Genomic DNA, 21,546 nt, shown 5'->3' with positions numbered 1-21,546 from the left:
TCCTGCTCGTCCTTGTGCAAAGCCGCAGATATTGGTCCTGTTGATCAGTTGAGGGCCTTTTATGGCTCTGTGCAGCTCTCTCAGTCTCATTGTCCTGGAGTTTTGACCAAGCATTTTGAGGTGGTTTTCTTGGACTCAAAGTTTTGTTTTTTGGATTTCAAAAATGGTTTGAAGTGCATGCTCTGCATTATTTTGTTCTCAGTTCAGTATTTGCTAGTGCGTCTGAGTTTTTTTAAAATATATATATCTATATATTCTAGTTCACGGGTTCTCAGTGATTTGTCCTGAGCATATGTAAGTAAGTATTTACATGCCATCCTGAGGAGCTGGACTACCTGTTAAACCTCTGTACCACCTCATGCCAATGCAAGAAAAAAAAGTCAAGGAAGAAAAAAGAAAATCAACAGTGACATCAAAGACCTGAAGTAAGTTTAATATCACCCTCTGTGTCTCTGTGGTTTTTGCAAGCCGTAACCAATTTACAATTAGATTTACAGAAATCACAAATGCAAAGTATGAAAGGAGTAGAATAATTTCTGTACCTTTTACACATGAGAAATCAAGGAAAAATGTTTTCCCACTAATAAAAGTGACATTAAATACATACATACATACACATTGAGATCAGGAGCACCGCAGACAGTCATCTGAAAGTTAGAAGTCACTAATAATGACGATCATCAGCTCCCAAATACACACTGAGTAACCTTGTTGTAAAGAACTCCCACAAAAACTCTCAAATCGTGATTAAATACCAACAGTTTTCACAGTATAACGCATTCTCCTTGTTTCATTGCCACAACAGCAACTGCCACTCCTGCTCCCAGGGCTGATCCCACTGGTCCTAATATGAATCCAACACCTGCTCCTATCCCAGCAGCCTTCAGGAACTTCGCCCGTCTTCTCGCTTCTTCTTCTCCCATGTCTGGATTTGCTTTCCGAAGTCGTTTCATCTCTTCTCTGATGGCTCTCTCAGCTTCCTGCAGCATGTCATTGGTGTAGTATGTTGCTCCGTTTCTCTGAACCATGGTGTTGATCTTCTCCAGCAGCTCTTTGACCTGAGAGCGATCCTCACTCTTGTTGTTAAAAACATGATATCTTCCTCCGCACTGATTGATGAAGCGATGCAGAGGCCGATTTCCACTGATTGAGCTGTAGATGTCGACTCCGTCTTGCAGGTTGTCTCCATACGTGAACAAGACCATAATATAACGTGCTGCATCTTCTCCAAACATCTTCTGAAGAATTTTAATCGTTTCTTCTTCTTCGCTTGTGAATCTGGTCGACTGGATCACAACCAGAAACACATGAGGACCAGGAGCAGCAAAGGTGATGCATCTAACAATCTGTGTAACCACCTGATCTACAGACAGGGTGGTGTCAAATAGACCTGGAGTATCAACCACAGTCAGTGTATGACCATCCACCTGGGCTGTTTCTTGCTGACACTCCAATGTTACAGAAGAAAAAGAAGAAAAAGACTGAAAAGCTTCTCTTCCTAAGATGGTGTTTCCCGCTGCACTCTTCCCTACTCCAGCTTTCCCAAGCAGCACCATCCTCAGGTGGAGGTCCTTTGCATCTGTTGAAGAAGATAAATAGATAAGGTTAGTTGGCCTTCCTGAGGCAGCTCACCACAATCGGACAGTGTGGACTTTGTGTGTAGACATGATTCAGCTTCAACCTTGGCAGATTAGTGTCTCTGTGGCTGTTTCTGGTGCATCGTTATGCATGATTCTGAATATTAAGTATGTTTTAATTGTTAAACACAGAATAGTCATGATTTATATGTGATTTTGCTGATAGTCACTGATCAGAATATTATCGGGTGTAAGTTTAACCAATATAAAAAATAAGAAAATATCCATCGGCCATCTTTTTGTGCTCGTCTCAGGCCGGGTCACGGGACCAGCAGCATTAGCAGAGAAGCCTAGACCTTCCTCACCCCAGCCACCTCCTGCAGCTTGTCCACGGGGACACCAAGGCATTCCCAGGCCAGCCGAGGTCCCCCCCAGGACCTCTTCCCTGTGGGACATGCCCTATACACCTGTCCCAGAAGGCATCCTAGTCAGATGTCCAACATACCTCAACTGGCTTGTATTCCTGTTCTTGTTCTTTCGGTCACTACCCAAAACTTGCGACCATAGGTGATGGTAGGGACCCAGATCCACCGGTAAATCAAGAACTTTGCTTTTGTGCTCAAGACCCAGAGATTCTTAAACTCCTCTACTTGGAGTGAGGCATCCCTGACCCGGAGTGGGCACTCTGTGGGCTCCCGGCTGAGGACCATGGCCTCGGATTTGGAGGTGCTGATTCTCATTCTCACTGATTCCCACTTGGCTGCAAACTGTTCCAGTGTGATCTGGAGGGCATCACCTGATGAAGCCAACAGAACCACATTATGTGCGAAAAGCACAGATGAGGTTCTGAGACCACCCAAGTGGAGGCCTTCTGCCACATGGCTACTCTTCGAAATTCTGTCCATAAAAATTCTGAAGAGAACTGGTGACGAAGAGCAGCCCTGGCAGAGTCCAACAACCACCAGTAACAAATCCGACTTTTTGCCAGCTGTGCGGACCAAGCTCTTGCAATGGTTGTATAAGGCTCAAGTGGCTCAGTGAGCCAGACAGCCCATATTCCTGAAGCACCTCCCACAGAGCACTCTGAGGGATACAGCTGAATGCCTTCTCCAAGTCCACAAAAACATGTAGACTGGTAGGACAAACAAACCTGAGGTTTGACTAACAGACGGACTCTCCTTTACAGCACCAGGCACAGACTTTCCTGGGGAAGTTGAGGAGTGTGATCCCCCTATAGTTTACCCCTTCTTAAAGATGGGAACCACCCCCCTACAACATCCAGAGGGTTCAGGAACTGAGGGCAAACCTCATCCACCCAGGGGCCCTACCACCAAGGACTCATTTAACTGCTTCAGTGACCTTACCCCACCAATGATTGGTGAGCCGTTCCCCTTGTCCCCAGATTCTGCTTCCTCTATTGGACATACCAGTGGGATTAAGGCGGTCCTCGAAGTATTCCTTTCACCACAAGGCAATTTCCTCAGTCAAAGTCAACAGCAACCTGCACTACATGGTGCCATGTGCACTTATGGACGCCCTTGCGTTCGAACATGGTCCTTGTAATGGACAAACTGTGGTTTGCACAGAAGTCCAGTAACAGAGCACCGCTGGGGTTCTGGATCCAGGCCTCACTGTCGTTGCCCACATGAGTGTTGAAGGCTCCTAGTAGGACACCTGGGGACAGTCTCCCATAAAGAGAACATAAGCAGAAAATGACTACAAACCATAATAAATCTCTTTGATGTTTGAATGCATTCAGATTTGTGAAATAAAAGCTTCCCTCAAAAGTAAAAACTAACAAGCCTGTTTTGAAAATGTAAAAGGAGTAAAAGACAATATATGACAGATATCTGAAGATTCAACAGAAAATAAAAAAGAAAATTTATTTTATGTCCAAAACAAATGTGTCACCCTGTTCGTTGGTGTGATAGGAAGGATTACATCTTTGATTGATTTTTGCTTCAGGGATCTACATTTGGCACAGTTACACAGAAAAACCTCATTTGTTTTGTAAATGACAGTAAATGAGATTTCAGCCCATTTTCTGATTGGTGCCGTATTAATAAGCTGATTTAAGCCGTTTAAATGTCCAGTCACCACATCTACATTTTCTGCATACTGATTAGTTTGCTCTTTTCTTCCACGTTGTGCAGTTTTCAGTCTTTTTTCCCTATGTACATTACAGATGCGGAGTAAAAATCCAAATCTTAAATCTTACCATCATGGTAGAATGACAGTACAGTTTCACTTTTAGGGTTTTACATATCAGGAGATAATTTCATGTTTAGGCTGTCCCACTTTAGTTCTAGTTAGTTTTGCCTCAGTGTCCATCTGCCTTTTGTTTTTTTACCAGCCTCTGATAAACGGCTCGCTGTTCGTTAAGTCATAGCTTTGCCTCCTTTTGGGTCCGCACCTGTAACTCCACACAGTCTGCAGCATCTGTCTCTGACAGCAGTTATGGATCAGTGTGACGTCATCAGTGTGTCTCATGTCTGCAGAGTAGTTTTAGTTCACTCTCCTGCCCAGAGATGCTTCAGCTCATTGAGGTTTGCAGCATTCATTCATGCAAAGCGCTCTAAGCTCTGCAGCAGCTCGGTTTGTTTTACAGCTGTTCTGTTGGAGATTTGCTGCTGTGCTTGGATCTTTGTCCTGTTGATGACACAGTTTGGTCCAAGCTTTAGCTGTAGGACAGACATCCACTCAAAGCCCAAATCATCGTCCTTCCACTGCGGTGCCCACAGTTCGTATGAGGTGTTTGGTTTCCTCCAAACGTGCTGCTGCTCATGATGGAGGAAACCCAAAATCCATGTTGGTCTTGCAACCTTTCCAAACCAGCCGCACTTCTTCAGTCTTTTTGTAATTGTGCTGTCGTGCAGCTCTTGGGTGTTCCTGTAAGCTTTGAACACGCTGACCTCTGGTTGAGTTTGCTGGATGTCCACGTTCAACATCAGAAAAATGCCATTGCCATTCCATTCCAACCATTCCATTGTTGTACCAACAAGGAAGAGAACGCTAACCACAAACTGGCTGAGCAGGTTTACTGTATGCGCATCAAAATAAATCTCCTAAATCAGTCTGTCACCGCTGCAGACACCAACCACGGTCTTTTATGGTTTGGTTCCTGCAAGCCATGTAAAATAAATCTGTTTCCAGCACTGCATGGAGCACATGTTTCAGGATTTTGAGCTTCAAACAAATGTTTCACAATAAAAACAACAGCAGGACAAGAGACATAGACACAGGACACAGAAATAACCAATCACAGTTCAGTTTAGCACGTAGGTCTTTTTAAACTTTTTATCATTTGCTATATAACGTTTGTCTAATCAGTAAATCAGGATAAAAGTTGTAAATGTACTTACGAGCTAGTGTGTTGGCCATGTTTGTTAAAAAGCTTTGCACTGCTGCTCTGTGCTGTACCGACGGGATTGGTCCTTCCTTTAATACAACTGTATCTAATGCAACAACAACACTTAGTTAAAGATGCTGCAGGGCAGGTTCCAAAGAGAAACCCGCTGTCATTGGCCAGCCACACAGTGATGTCACAGTATAAACAACCTGAAGTCCCAGAATGACGCTGAGCCTGAAATTTCTCTTTTAGAGGAAATCTTACCCTGGTTTAGTATCAGACAGACAGCAGGTCACGCCACGGGAAATCCATCAGCCCCACCTGACCCCTCAACATCACAGATTCTGGCCATATAACCTAAGGTATGTTTCATGGAGCCATGCAAAATTCATGTTCATGCAGGAAGGTATCTTCTCTGTTTTATTCCAGGAAGAGGAGCAGATAGAAGGCAAGGTTAGACATGAACAGAGAGAGGAGAAGATCCGGCAGGACTGCCACGTCGCTTCCAGAAGAATATAATAATAGTAGTCATAATAATACTTCTTTTTCTTGTAGCATAAAACTGTAGGGCCTGCTGCAGGGTCATCCTTCGTGTGAAGCAGACGGCTGATTTCCAGTGATGGGAATAACGGCGTTACAAGTAACAGCGTTACCAACGGCGTTACTTTTTTCAGTAACGAGTAATCTAACTAATTACTATTCCTATCGTTACAACACCGTTACCGTTACTAACAAGAAAATGCGGTTGCGTTACCGTTTTTCAACAGACGGCTGAAGCTGTGTTCAGCTCACTGCAGCTTATATCAGCTGCAGGAAGTAGCTGTAAGAATCAGGACGCTGCAGCTTTAAGCAGCTGCGCTCCTGCGGACGGTAACCATCACTTTCTGGCACAACAGCTGGAGCTCAGGGGGCAAAACAATCGCACGAGTGCTGCTGTTTGACTGAGGAAGAATAAAGGAGTCGTGGTCAATCACATGACCACTTACAGACAAAGCAACAAGGTGACATATACCAGTTTATAAACTGTGTTGATCGGACACATTTTTGATTTTATGTTTTTTGTCTGATTTTAGATCAGTTGTGTTAATACAGTAGTCAAAATGAAAACATGACTGTAAATTCAGACACGTGAGGCTGTGCTGAAAACAATGAGACCAAACAAGGTAAATAGTTTTTAAAGGTGAAATGTGGAGGAAACATCAAAAGTAGGTAAAAATGGCCGATTATACCCGGGACCCCAGAGGGTTAAATGTTTTTTTTCTAAGTAACGCAATAGTTACTTTTCAAGTAATTAATTACTTTTAGAATCTTGTGACTCAGTTACTAACTCAGTTACTTTTTTGAAGAAGTAACTAGTAACTATAATTAATTACTTTTTCAAAGTAACTTGCCCAACACTGCTGATTTTACACTGAGGTCCAGCGCTGTAAACTTGCAACTGCTGAAGCAAATGAAATCTTTTAAACGAAGGATCAATCAACCAATTATATCAAAATTAAATGGGAGACGGAGGCTAAAATCAACATATCAGAGGACAGTTGGTTAAATATATGCAGGACACAGATGGAAACTACTAGCTCAGGTTATTGGAGGGAATTCACGTGGAAAAATTTTATTAGGTGTTTTTATAAAACCCAAAATAAAATACAAACAAAAATGTCAACTGACAGATGGACACTGCTGGAGAAACTGTGGGGAAAACATGGCAGATCATTTCCATATATTTTGGAAAAGCCCAATAATCCTGTCATACTGGAGTGAATTGGTCGAATCAATTTACTTGGTGACTGGTCTCAAACTAAATTTGGATTTTTGTACTGTGTACTTGGGCGATATCCCATCAGCAGCCTCCTTAAAAGACAAACACTTGATAAACATCCTGTTGGGAGCTGGCAAAAAAGCGCTTACCAGGAGGTGGCTGGAGAAAGAGCCCCCAACAAAGAAAGATTGGATAGGAATAATGGAGGAAATATATAGAATGGAAAAACTTCCTTTTTTTTTTAACCTCAAAATGGACCAATTTCATAAAAACTGGAGGAAGTGGGAGAAATTTGTTGAAGGTGGTAACGTGGGATGAGATCTTCACGCAACTACTGGAAGAAGGAAGGTCTGCTAAGGACGTTTTATTTTATTTATTTTATTTATTTTAATGTAGTTTTTAAAAGAGACTGGAAATACCCTTCCGAATATGATCAGGGATGGACTGTAAAGTGCTGAGTGGACAGTAGTAAAAACCTAACGACATGGGACCTGTAAAGAGGTGGAGGGGAGCTCCCCCAGACTGAGCAGATCTGCGGATTTCACTGAGCCACTATGTTATTGTTAGTGCGTAGTATCTTTGTTTGTTTGGTTGGTTTTTTGTTTTGTTATTTTTGGGTTTTTTTGTTTGTGTGTATTGCTAAATTAAAGTACCTTTTTATAAAAGAGCTTATGAGGTTCTCAGTGGCAGAATATAATCTGCAATAAGACGTTATTTTTTAGCAAAGCCAAAGGAAAATAAGAAGGTACAACCTGCACAGAAATGAACATTTGTGAGATATATAATGAATTTTGATTTTACAAACTTTTCCCTTCCTATTTTTTTTGTTATCATATCAAAGCTGAATGATACAGGGCTGGCGGTCCATAAAGATGACAGAGGCTCAAATTTTGTATCTCTATATGTAATCATGGGAAAAGAGGGATTTGTGTTTGGTCTAAACACACCATGAGAGTGAAGCGATGATCATGAGTTCTTTGTTTGGTTTTTTTTACTGTTTTTGTTTTTGTTTTCATGTGGATGACTGTCATAATTACAAAACTTTCAATAAAAAAAAAAAAAAAAAAAAATATTTTAAACGACACGTTTCTCGTGTTCTTCCTCAAGAGAACAAAACTGAACACGTCACTTTGCTTCGGAATGAAGCAACAACGAAACCGCTGCCAGATCCCAAATATGAATAGACCGTAATGCTCAGGCAGAAAACCTCAGGCCTGTTATAAGAGCTCAGGCGCCAGAGTCACCTCCATCTACTCTGGGAAACTGTTGGTTACATTAGTATAGTACAGGTTATATAGATGTTGAGGGTCTGTTTGATAACCAGACTCATTTATTATCATGTTACTAAATATTTAGGCTGTGACATCACTGTGTAACCAGCCAATGACAGTTTCTCTCTGGAATCTGCCCTGCAGCATCTAAGCGTTGTTGTGACATGCACGTTGTTGCATGCAGTAGAATTAAAACCAGGAACTCATTTTTGATTCACAGCCAGGGTTGAATATCCCCTAACAGTGACACATTGGGACTGCAGGTTATTCACACTGTGGCTGTGTGGTTGGTGAACCAATGAAAGCTCTCTTCTGTCTGCAGTCTGCCCTGCAGCAACTTTAACAAGTGCCTTAAAGTGACGGCGTCCTCGGTGTACAGCACAGAGCAGCAGCAGGAAGGTGTCGGTGCAAAGCTTTGTAATCCTGAGCAGCACAAACATGGCCGGCACCAATGCTCGTAAGTACATTTAAAACTTTTGATTTACTGTTTAGACCAACTTTCTATCATAAAATACAATCTAGATGAAAAGTAAAAAAACAAACAAACCAAGAGCTACATGTTAAACTGAACTGTGATTGGTTATTTCTGTGTCCTGTGTAGGGCTGGGTATCGTCACTGATTTCTAGAATCGATTCAATTCCGATTCACAAGGTCCCGAATCGATTCGATCCACGATTCGATTTAATTCGATTCGATTTGAATCTGGGAAATTTTGACAGTCAGAAATATAATTCAGATCAGTACATTTACATATTTTTGTATCTATAAAAAGGAAGCTGACACACGCAAGACTTTATCACAGGTGTGAGCGTCACAGCGAGGCCTTTGTGTCAAAGCAGCTGAAGATAAAACAGAAAAACATGAAGGTGATTTTCCTGTTCTGGATTTTATAAAAATATTCTGCAGTACATCAAAAACGAAAGAAAACCATTAATCAACACATGAACATCACCTCTGACGCTACAGTGGTTTTATTACAGACACAGCGTTTTGCATTTTGTATAATTTTAAAAAGTTTACATTTGTTCAGTATTGAACGGCAGAAATTAGGTTTTATTTTCGGAAGAATGTAAAAAAAAAAAAAACAGCGGCCGACAGCCTGTAAACAACGGTAGACTTGTGCGTAACAAGCAAGCGAATAATGAAGAAAGGGAAACTGTTCTTGAAGTACAGAGAGAGAGAGAGAGCTGTGCATCGTGGTGGAAGCAAAACAGTAAAAGTCTGAGTGAATTCATGACGATGTTTATGTGAAGCTTAGTTTGGATCTTCTTTTGCTGCTGGTTCGGTCAATATTGTTTGGAGAGACATCAAACTAACAGCTTTAGAATCAGCGCATAAAGGGCGTGAACACAAAGCGCCGACAGATCAGAATCAGCGAGCTGTGAGAAAGGTGACATCTCACTGATTCTGATCCGCGGGTCGCGCTGTGTGTCTAAGTCTTTGTGCAGAATCCGTGTTCCTGCTCTCATTTACTGTCTTAGCTGTTTGGTGGTTGTTGAAATTTTGTGAGATGTCACCAGAGATTCTGGCATTTCGGGCAAAATAAATTTATATTAAAAAATCGATTCAGGATTTTAATGAATCGATTTTACGTTATCCAAGCCAGAATCGATTTTAATCGATGAATCGATTATAAAAACCCGCCCCTAGTCCTGTGTGACAGCACGGACACGCCGTCGGGGCTAAAAGCTGACAGCTCACTGACTCTGATGCTGCAGGTTTCATCAATCTGACCAACATTCACTGAAGCAGCAGCAAAAGAGGATGATGATAAACATCGTCACTCTCACTCTGACTTTGGCTGTTTTGCTTCCACCACGATAAAATCCCACTTCCTGCACGGCTCTGTCTCTGTACTCACAGACCAGTTTACCATCAAATCTCTGTTTTCTGCATTATTCTCTGCTCATTATGCACCAGTCTGCTGTTGTGTTCGTGTTGATTCATGGTTTGCTTCAGTTTTTGTTCTACTGCAGAATATTTTAAGGTTATTTGCTATAAGAAGCCAGAACATCTGCTTCATGTGTGTCTGTTTGATCCTCAGTTACTTTGACACAAAGGCCTCTGCTGTGGCGCTCACACCTCTGATGAAGTCTCACAGTGTCAGCTTCGGTTTAATATATGGATATTAAATATGGATAAGTGCTGATAAATGAATAAATAAGATGTTTCTGACCGCCTGAGTCTGAATTCAATCAAATTGAACGCAGAAGTCGACGTCGATAGCCAGCCCTACCACGCAGAGCTGGAAACAGATTTATTTTACACAGTCTGCAGGAAAACAAAGGCTTTGATTGTTCCTGCTGAGAAAACCTGTGGTTGGTGTCAGACCTGACAATATGAAGTTACAGGTGTTCATATTGAAAGGTCACAACCCAACAATGAGCAGCTGTTGGTGTTCTGACATGAAGAAACCACACACAGACAGTAAAGTACAAACTCTACTGTTTTTACTGATCGACGCTCACTGCGGTCCACAGCCTTTACCTGATGAGTGAAACTGAGCTCAGGTGAAATCTTTTGATCCTGTTCAGCCAGTTCGACTGTCGGTTCCTGTAAGCTCGGAGCAAGCTTCCTGCATTCCCTGGAGTTTTACAGGAAAGCAGAAAATACTCCAGATACCTCAGAAGCCACAGCTCTGCATTGATGTCGTTCTTCAGCTGAATACGTTTGAGGTTCTGTTTTGGTTCTCAGTGAGGAAGAGCGTTTAGAGGAGCCCTTTCAGATGCTTTCCTTTTTAACCGAAACACACTGTGGGTTTTTCCCACCTTGGTATTTATATGCCCCGCCCACAGTAGTCTTACCTGTGTCTTCTTCCACAAGTTGTCCCCACATATCCAGTCAGTTCATCGCTCCCACACTTCAATTCAATTCAATTTTATTTATATAAATTCCTGTGTGTGGTGATGTCACCTCTCCCCTTCCTGTGTGTGGTGATGTCACCTCTCTCCTTCCTGTGTGTGGTGATGTCACCTCTCTCCTTCCTGTGTGTGGTGATGTCACGTCTCCCCTTCCTGTGTGTGGTGATGTCACGTCTCCCCTTCCTGTGTGGGGTGATGTCACGTCTCTCCTTCCTGTGTGTCTTGATGTCACGTCTCCCCTTCCTGTGTGTGGTGATGTCACCTCTCTCCTTCCTGTGTGGGGTGATGTCACGTCTCTCCTTCCTGTGTGTGGTGATGTCACCTCTCTCCTTCCTGTGTGGGGTGATGTCACGTCTCCCCTTCCTGTGTGTGGTGATGTCACCTCTCTCCTTCCTGTGTGGGGTGATGTCACGTCTCTCCTTCCTGTGTGTTGTGATGTCACCTCTCTCACGTCTCTCCTTCCTGTGTGTCGTGATGTCACGTCTCCCCTTCCTGTGTGTCGTGATGTCACCTCTCTCACGTCTCTCCTTCCTGTGTGTGGTGATGTCACCTCTCCCCTTCCTGTGTGTCGTGATGTCACGTCTCTCCTTCCTGTGTGTCGTGATGTCACGTCTCCCCTTCCTGTGTGTCGTGATGTCACCTCTCTCCTTCCTGTGTGTGGTGATGTCACCTCTCCCCTTCCTGTGTGTCGTGATGTCACGTCTCCCCTTCCTGTGTGTGGTGATGTCACGTCTCCCCTTCCTGTGTGTCGTGATGTCACCTCTCTCACGTCTCTCCTTCCTGTGTGTGGTGATGTCACCTCTCCCCTTCCTGTGTGTGGTGATGTCACGTCTCTCCTTCCTGTGTGTGGTGATGTCACCTCTCTCCTTCCTGTGTGTGGTGATGTCACCTCTCCCCTTCCTGTGTGTCGTGATGTCACGTCTCCCCTTCCTGTGTGTGGTGATGTCACGTCTCCCCTTCCTGTGTGTCGTGATGTCACGTCTCTCACGTCTCTCCTTCCTGTGTGTGGTGATGTCACGTCTCCCCTTCCTGTGTGTCGTGATGTCACGTCTCTCACGTCTCTCCTTCCTGTGTGTGGTGATGTCACGTCTCCCCTTCCTGTGTGTCGTGATGTCACGTCTCTCACCTCTCCCCTTCCTGTGTGTCGTGATGTCACGTCTCCCCTTCCTGTGTGTGGTGATGTCACGTCTCCCCTTCCTGTGTGTCGTGATGTCACCTCTCTCACGTCTCTCCTTCCTGTGTGTGGTGATGTCACGTCTCCCCTTCCTGTGTGTCGTGATGTCACCTCTCCCCTTCCTGTGTGTGGTGATGTCACCTCTCCCCTTCCTGTGTGTCGTGATGTCACCTCTCTCCTTCCTGTGTGTCGTGATGTCACGTCTCCCCTTCCTGTGTGTGGTGATGTCACGTCTCCCCTTCCTGTGTGTGGTGATGTCACCTCTCTCCTTCCTGTGTGTCGTGATGTCACGTCTCCCCTTCCTGTGTGTGGTGATGTCACGTCTCCCCTTCCTGTGTGTCGTGATGTCACCTCTCTCACGTCTCCCCTTCCTGTGTGTGGTGATGTCACGTCTCCCCTTCCTGTGTGTGGTGATGTCACGTCTCCCCTTCCTGTGTGTGGTGATGTCACCTCTCTCCTTCCTGTGTGTCGTGATGTCACGTCTCCCCTTCCTGTGTGTGGTGATGTCACGTCTCTCCTTCCTGTGTGTGGTGATGTCACCTCTCTCCTTCCTGTGTGTCTTGATGTCACGTCTCCCCTTCCTGTGTGTGGTGATGTCACGTCTCTCCTTCCTGTGTGTCGTGATGTCACCTCTCTCACGTCTCCCCTTCCTGTGTGTCTTGATGTCACGTCTCTCCTTCCTGTGTGTGGTGATGTCACCTCTCTCCTTCCTGTGTGTCTTGATGTCACGTCTCCCCTTCCTGTGTGTCGTGATGTCACGTCTCCCCTTCCTGTGTGTCGTGATGTCACCTCTCTCACGTCTCCCCTTCCTGTGTGTCTTGATGTCACGTCTCTCCTTCCTGTGTGTGGTGATGTCACGTCTCCCCTTCCTGTGTGTCTTGATGTCACGTCCCCCCTTCCTGTGTGTCTTGATGTCACGTCTCCCCTTCCTGTGTGTCTTGATGTCACGTCTCCCCTTCCTGTGTGTGGTGATGTCACCTCTCTCCTTCCTGTGTGTGGTGATGTCACCTCTCTCCTTCCTGTGTGTGGTGATGTCACGTCTCCCCTTCCTGTGTGTCTTGATGTCACGTCTCCCCTTCCTGTGTGTGGTGATGTCACCTCTCTCCTTCCTGTGTGTGGTGATGTCACCTCTCTCCTTCCTGTGTGTGGTGATGTCACCTCTCTCCTTCCTGTGTGTGGTGATGTCACGTCTCCCCTTCCTGTGTGTCGTGATGTCACGTCTCCCCTTCCTGTGTGTTGTTCCACGGCTTCCCTGCCGGTCATGTCCTCTCTCTCGTGCTCCCTCGCTCCCTCTCATCTGTGTTTCCTCCTGTGTCCAGCTCATGTGTCAGTCTACGTCTGAGTTTTTCCTGTTGTATTTTGACAGTCTTGTGTCTCCATGTTCAGTGTGTTTAGTTTTGCTTCCCCCGTGGCGTCACGTGCATTTGTATCAGCTGTGTTCCTCACTGCGCTTCTGTGTATTTAGTTCACCAGTCTTCCTTTCTCCTTTCTCCTACCCGTGTCTGGTCACCTCATGATGTTCATGGTCTGTAGTTCTTTGATACTTAGATCTTTACTTAGTTTTTCCCAAGTTTAGGTTTAAGTTTATTTCATTTTCGTGTTACTTTGCCTTTGTTTCTCATGTTTTTCCAGCCTCCAATAAACGGCTTGTATTTGATTGAACCTGCTTCCTGCCTCGAGCGTCTGTGTTTGGGTCCTCTTAAATAAACCCAAGGTTTCCCTCTGCATGTGACCAACAGTGATGGGAGACGGAGCTTATGCTGAACAGCGATTGTGGAAAGTTTCTATACTTAAAATAAGGAAATAACGAGATGTGTGATTAAGATTTTAATATCCCGAACAGTGTAAAATCTTTTCAGCCAATTAACCTACAATAAATCAGAGAAACCCCAACAATCATGTGACCCCCTATAAGCAAGCACTATGAGCAACAGTAGGAAGGAAAAACTCCCTTTTAACAGGAAGAAACCTCCAGCAGAACCAGCTCAGGGAGGGACGGGGCCATCCTGAGTGAGGGGAGAGAGCGGGACACTGACACGCTGCTGGAGAGCGCCTGTGTGATGACCTGTGTGATGACCTGTGTGATGACCTGTGTGATGACCTGTGTGATGACCTGTGTAATGACCTGTGTAATGACCTGTGTGATGACCTGTGTAATGACTAGGGATGGGTATCGTTTAGGTTTTATCCGATACAGGTGCCAAATCAGTACTTTTGAAACGGTGCCGGTACTTAAACGGTGCTCAAACCGGTGCTTAAAGAATGGAGAACACAAATTGGTCCAAAAACCTCTCATTTTCAGCTGGTTTTTTGTAAAAAGATAACAATGTTAGCCTTTTCTGCAGCTATGGGGCATATATGGTATCACTCTTGGCTGGAAGCAGTGCTTAAACAATGGAAAAAACACAAACTTTGTCCAAAAACCTCTCATGTTTAACTGTTTTCCACTTTTTCTTTGGTCATTTTAGCCTTTTTGGCCAGGGTGAAGGGAGTATCTGCCATCAAACAAGAGGACAGCCGCATGTAGCTATGATGATGTTTGCTAGTTCACCTTACATGCATTAATTTAATAACGTGGTTAGCCTACTCAACGTAAATTACACACGAACAACATTAAGCTACTCACGCAGAGAAGAACGGCTGCTGCTGCCGTCATCATTTCTGCTACACTGGCAGAGCTAGGGGCCAGGACTCTCCTCTTCAGGTTTTTGGGGGATGTTGCTCCGGGTCCGATAACAGGCAACCCACCCACAGTAGATGTGCTTGTTGTGAGGTCTTGCAGCAAGCTATCATACGGCGCATTTCTGGGCTTTTAAAAAAAACACTATGCGTCGCCAGGTGTTTCATCGGATTTGAGGTGTTACCTCCTTTGACAGCATCACAGTATCAGCTTAAAGCACTTGTTGCTGCTGAGTTTGCATCTTTTGCTGTGAAGTACAGCCAGACTTTGACCGCTTCGCCTTGGGCATTTTTAATCTCTAGCTCTGCTCTAAAAGAACGTACGTACCTGGCCCCGCCTACTATCCTCGGAAACGTAAAATGATTGGCTAGAAGTGTATCACAGCTCAGGAAAAAAAGCACCGAAATGTGCGCTGCTTTTTGGTTTGGTTACTACCGTTTATGTCACCGGACACCGGTACCCATCCCTAGTAATGACTTGTGTAATGACCTGTGTGATGACCTGTGTGGTGACCTGTGTGATGACCTGTGTGATGACCTGGGAGTCCCACTAACGCTGTCTGTTTATGTTCTCCAGGAGATGCAGTGAGAGATGGGTTCCCACACCTGAGGATTGTGCTTGTTGGGAAAACTGGAGTGGGGAAGAGTGCATCAGGAAACACCATCTTAGGAAGAAAAGCCTTTGAGTCTATAACTTCTTTTTCTTCATCAGTAGTTGGGTGTCGCAAAGTAACAGGGCAGGTGGATGGTCACATCCTGGATGTAGTTGACACTCCGGGTCTGTTTGACACCCTACTGACTCAGGAGCATGTAAAGACGGAGATCGTTAAATGCGTCTCCTTTGTTGCTCCCGGTCCTCACGTGTTCCTGGTTGTGATCCAGATCGGCAGGTTTACAAAAGCAGAAGAAGAAACGATAAAAATCCTTCAGAAGATATTTGGGGTGGATGCAGCCTGTTACACCATAGTCTTGTTCACGTATGGAGACAATCTGCCAAACGGAATCGACATCGACAAATCAATCAGTGGAAATCGGCCTCTGCATCGCTTCATCAATCAGTGCGGAGGAAGATATCATGTTTTTAACAACAGGAGTGAGGATCGCTCTCAGGTCAAAGAGCTGCTGGAGAAGATCAACACCATGGTTCAGAGAAATGGAGCAACATACTACACCAATGACATGCTGCAGGAAGCTGAGAGAGCCATCAGAGAAGAGATGGAACGACTTATGAGAGAAAATCCAGACATGGGAGAAGAAGAAGCGAGAAGACGGGCACAGAGGAAGAACAAGATCCTGAGGGCTGCTGGGATAGGAGCGGGCCTCGGGAGCATTTTAGGGCCACTGGGAGCAGCACTGGGAGCAGCAGTGGGAGCAGCAGTCGTAGCAGCAAAGGAGAAAAAATGTGCCACACAATAAAATAAAGAACGTTTGATCACATTTTGATAATTATTGGTCATTAATGGCGCACACAAGAACTGTTAGTCCACGGTAATTTATCATATTGTGTAATACGTCATCTAAGAGCTGTATAACATGAGCCTGTATACACACAGATCTCCTGAACATCTTTGGTTCCTGGGTAACGAGCTTTTTCCTCCATTGCTTAAATAAAACATTTTCCTGAATTTTCTATATTTAACACAAACCTTTGATCCATCTGACTCATGCTGGCCCAGGTCTCAGGGACAGAGTCTGGTCTGTACAGAGACTGCCACACCTCTCTATCCCACCTACATCCTCCTGATGGTCTGGAGGAAAAGCTGCAGCATCCCCAAGCTAGCTGAGATGGACTTCCATGACCTCCTCCCAGTCGGACATGCCCAGACCTTAGAGAGCAGGTTGGATTAGCAGCAGCTTTGCTCAGGACGAGCTCGGAGGTTCTGACATGGTCTCCAGTCACAAACTGATTAAAAATAAAATACTGTTCACAAATGCAAAGTTTGAAAACAATATTTTCTTTAACTTTAAAGTATAATAAATATTTACACTTAAATGATGCAAATATCAATAAATGTTGGTATATGATGTGTTCAGGTGTTTAAAAATAATGTTATCATCTGTATTGCTGTGATTACTTCATAAACACACTCTGTGCAGTGAACCTGTGAGACAGGGTTTTCCTCCTTCCTGATTTTATTTTTCATATTTAGCAGACAAGCATTTTTCAGACCGTCAAACAAACTATCAGCACTGTTTCCTCCATGTGTGGATAACTGTGGTTCTCACTGTGGTTCTCTGGAGTGCCACAGCCTGAGGAACATTCCTGTAACCTCGACCAGGCCTGTGCTTCAGCAGGTGTGGCAGTAATCGGGCGTGGGTGTGGCAGAGAAACTGAACTCTTCAGAAAATGTCATATTTTTCACTGTAGTTTCTTAGTCTTCCCTGAGAACTTGAAAGAAGAATCAGCAGCACATTCTCACACAGGGCCAGGTACGTTTGGATTACCTTTCCCTTCAATAAACGAAAAGATTGTTTAAAAACTGATGGTTGTTTGTTTGTTTTTCTTGAACATGCTAAAATAATACAACAACAAGTCTCAGGAGCTTGCAAAGAAAAGCGTCTGGACTTCTTTAAGTTACTTGAAGACGTTTCACCTCTCATCCGAGAAGCTTCTTCAGTTCTAAGGTCAACTGGTGGAGAGTCCCAGATATAAACCTAGTGGGAGTTTCCCCCACAGAGGGACAAAAGGACCCCCTGATGATCCTCTAATCACCTAAGACAAGGTGTGAAACTGGGTGTGGGTCCCAATCAGCCAGAGTTTCGGGTGTGTTCATTGTGAAACCTGGCCCCACCCTATCATGTGAATTCCTGAGGTCAGATGGCCCAGGATGTGAGTGGGCGTTAAGGCGTCTGGGAAGGATCTCAAAACTGGATTATAGATGTCAGACAGTTGGTGTCGTAAACCCCGCCTCTGTTCAAAGATGGTCGCTCACAGTGGACATAGATGCTTCTTTCACTCTTTCAAACCATCTGTCCTCTCTGTCCAAAATGTGAACATTGGCATCCTCAAAGAGTGACCTTTGACCTTTAGATGCAGATGAACTGCTGAGTCTTGTCCTGTGGAGGTGGCTTTTCTATGTTGTGTTATGCGCTTGTGAAGTGGCTGTTTGGTCTCTCCAGTGTAGAGGTCCTCGCTGCCCTGTACAGCAAACACCACATTGTTGAGTTTGTGTTTTGCAGTTTTGTGGGAGTCAAAGAGGAGGTACTGGTCCGAGTGTGTGGGCTTCAGGTAAACTTCAGTGTGGATAGCTCAGAAGGTAGAGTGGTGGCCCCATGATCGGAAGGTCGGGGGTTCGACTCCACTGAACGGCTACCCTGAGGTACCCCTGAGCAAGGTACCGTCCCTACACACTGCTCCCTGGGCGCTGCACTGGTGGCTGCCCACTGCTTCACTGGGTGGATGGGTTAAATGCAGAGGAACTATTTCCCTATGGGGACTAACACGCACACTTTAAAGGTTTCCATTCTCTTCACAGTCCAGGAATGGCAAACCAGGGAAGACAGAAAGGATAAGTTTGCCATTTAGGCTGAGAGGTGAAACTTCTTCAAGAAACGTAAAGAAGTCCAGACGCTTTTCTTTCCAAGCTCCTTGGACTACGATGACCTGAATGACTGAGAACCTTTACAGACAATATAACAACAACAAAGAACAGAAAAAAACACAATCAAAACACACACGAGGAGAACAGAGATCAGATTCCTAAAAATAACTGAACATGTTCAGAAATGTCAGCGTGACACAGAAGAAGGCAAACATACCAGCTCACCGTGTTCACAGCATTGATCCAGACAGTTTTAACTGGATTCTGTGTGGTTGACTTCTCCTATTAAAACTTCTATTTGGCAGCGAGTCATGTTTCAGCAGAGCATGGCCTGAGGATCTGAGGGCAGACCACAGCAACCTCCCTGAACAGGGTCCAGTAACCATCACAGTGGCAGATATCCAAGAAAGGGTCTCCAGTATGAAGAGTTGGACGCCACCAGGCCCTGACATGGTTCACGCCTACAGGCTGAAGAAGCTGACTGCACTCCACAAGCGCCTGGCAGCACAAATGAATCAGCTGCTAGTTGAGGAGAGACACCCAGAATGGCTAACCGAAGGTCGGACAGTCCCGATGCTCAAGGACCCCCAGAAGGGACCGGTCCCCTCCAACTACCAGCCAATAACCTGCCTCAGCACCACTCCTGTCAGGCATCATAGCGGCTAAGATGAACAGGCACATGGGTCAATACATGAGCGAGGCACAGAAAGGGATGGGCAGGAATACCAGAGGCACAAAACACCAGCTACTGGCTGACCAAGCAGTACAGTGCGGGATCTACCAAGGAGATGCTCTGTCCCCACTGCTGTTCTGCATAGGCCTGAACCCCCTCAGTGAGATCACTAACAAGACTGGTTACGGATACCGACTACAGAACGGAGCAGTTGTCAGCCACCTCCTGTACATGGATGACATCAAGCTGTATGCCAAGAGTGAACGAGACATCGATTCCCTGATCCACACCACCAGGATATGCAGCAATGACATCGGGATGTCGTTCGGACTGGAGAAGTGTAGTCGGATGGTAATGTAACCCAACCAGTGCAGGGGCCTCCCTACACCCCGGACTCTGCGTTGTGTAAGTTTGTGTTGGATTGGGGCGCACAGTAGAGAGACCAGTCGGACACAGGCGTTCAATTTGTGGCTCGGACCGTGCCGTTTATTCAGATGCTGGGGCAAACACCACTCCAACTCTGCTGCTGGCCCTTTGCAAATCACAGTAAACACTGCGTGATTATCAACATTGTAAAATACAACAACATATATATATAAAAAACACATTAAGCAAAAATAATCATGTTTTTACAAAATTCCACGGTCTCAGGAATGAGTATGACACAAAACTAACATAGCAGGATTACCAGCAAACTGCAGCTGAAAAGCTAATGCTTCATCTTGCATTACTTTGCCCGAATTGGTGCTCTGCTAACTAGCGGGAATGTAGCCCGAAATTGCGGCAGATATTACCAAATGAAACATGCACACAAACTGCTCACACTCTCATCAGACAATACATGAACCTCTCAATAAACAAAATATAGGCTCGGCTTAAATGACAAACCGCTATTTTACACAGTGGAACACTTATTTTTAAACAAAACCAATGCAGTTCGCCACTGACAGTGCTTACCTTTGCAAATCACAGTAAACACTGAACCAAGATGGCGCCCGCGCGAACGAGAAATCTGAACTACGGTGTCCTGCAGAGGACAAATGGTCAAAATTGCTAAAATTTACAACATATATGCAGCTCAACAGCGACACCTTGTGACTTATTCCAGTCACTACCTTACATCAACAAAGAGAGGGAAGGTAGTCAGAACAGAGGGGATCAAACTACCAGAAGGCAACGTTGCAGACATAGAGGACAGTTATAAGTACCTGGGGATCAGCTCTGTTCTAGGATGCCCTCTGGACCCAGTGGAGGTGGTGAGTGACAGGAGAACGGCGGCTAAGCTGTCATCCCTGATGGACAACATCTCCCACCCCATGCAGCAGACTGTGACAGCACTGAGCAGCTCCTTCAGTGGGAGACTGCGGCACCCACGGTGTGGGACGGAGAGATTTCGCAGGTCTTTCCTCCCCACTGCTGTCAGACTCCATAATAAAGACTTTAACTGATCAAGCACACACATCCATACATATGCAATAATACTAAGTGCAATAATCCTTTCTGTCATCGTTGTATTTTACTCAGTTGTATATAGTATTTGTATTTGTATTCTATTTTTATCTTATTGTATATTTATTTTATTTTATTCTACTGTATATAGTATATTATTTTATTCTATTCTGTACAGTTGTGTACTGTATTTATTCTTATTGTATTCTAATTTTTGCGTCATAACTTTTGCACTGTCCACTTCCTGCTGTGACAAAACAAATTTCCCACGTGTGGGACTAATAAAGGTTATCTTATCTTATCCCGCAGGCAAATGGGAACAATGAAGAGGCCGCTAGAAAAGCTGCAACCACCAAGTACCTGCAGAGGGTCAGGCAAGTCCTGAGGAGTCAGCTGAATGGTAAGAACAAGATCCGGGCCATCAACACCCTGCCCTGACCAGGTACCCAGCTGGTATAATAAGCTGGCCAAAGGAGGAGATAGAAGCCACTGACATAAAGACAAGAAAGCTCCTTACCATGCATGGAGGGTTTCACCCCAAGTCCAGCACCCTGAGGCTGTACGCTAAGCGGAAGGAAGGGGGCCGAGGACTGGTGAGTGTCAGCACCACAGTCCAAGATAAGACAACGATCATCCACGAGCTTCTTGGAGAAGCTCATGGCTCTGCAATATAGATGAGATATTGGAGCAGAAGAACGGTAATTGAGATAATTGAGAGACCTGGTGACCAGTGACGGACATTAGATCTACTTTAAAAATTGGATGCAGTTGTTTCCATTAAACCCAAACATTCACCATCTTGGCCCCCTTGGCACCAGCTGGATACTCAAGGTAAAAGCTGATGGGAATAAGAAAATTCTCTCTTAGATAACGAGACTGTGTTGTGACTCCTCCCCCTCATTCAAGGTCACCCGCGTTGACTGAAGATTGTTGACTTTTGCCTAACTGGGTGAAGGGACACTTTCTCTTGGCTGTACACGGAACACACACAAACTGTCCGCGTGCTCAGTGAATACCTCAGGTAGCAGAAACCCAAGAAAGAGGAGGAACCATTATGGAAGGACAGGCCCCTGTACGGTATGTACCACCGGCAGATAGAGGAGATGGCTGTCATCCAGAAATCCTACCAGTGGCTGGACAAAGCTGGACTGAATATGACCAAATATAACCTGGAAGTCCTGAGGTCAAAATGGGAGATGCCCCCAAGGGTG

General features: G+C 44.9%; 2 protein-coding genes across 2 annotated transcripts; one reads left to right on the top strand and one right to left on the bottom strand.

Moving 5' to 3' along the window:
* Window positions 1–764: 764 nt before the first annotated feature.
* LOC308387524 (GTPase IMAP family member 9-like) lies at window positions 765–1,556 on the bottom strand (the record flags this gene model as incomplete). Its single annotated transcript, XM_080867627.1, has 1 exon — window positions 765–1,556. One exon carries the CDS (start codon window positions 1,554–1,556, stop codon window positions 765–767), a length of 792 nt encoding a protein of 263 aa, XP_080723753.1.
* Window positions 1,557–8,287: 6,731 nt separating this feature from the next.
* Window positions 8,288–19,828, top strand: LOC308387728 (GTPase IMAP family member 9-like). The gene is made up of 2 exons (XM_080867983.1): window positions 8,288–8,413; window positions 15,249–19,828. The coding sequence occupies exons 1-2, from the start codon at window positions 8,395–8,397 to the stop codon at window positions 16,085–16,087; spliced, it is 858 nt and encodes a 285-aa protein (XP_080724109.1). The 5' UTR covers window positions 8,288–8,394; the 3' UTR covers window positions 16,088–19,828.
* Window positions 19,829–21,546: the final 1,718 nt, after the last annotated feature.

This window comes from Rhamphochromis sp. 'chilingali', assembly GCF_963969265.1.
Source record: "Rhamphochromis sp. 'chilingali' genome assembly, chromosome: 19".
Classification (NCBI taxonomy): domain Eukaryota; kingdom Metazoa; phylum Chordata; class Actinopteri; order Cichliformes; family Cichlidae; genus Rhamphochromis; species Rhamphochromis sp. 'chilingali'.
Note: the sequence above shows the minus strand (reverse complement) of the source record. Positions and strands in the feature narration are given on the sequence as shown.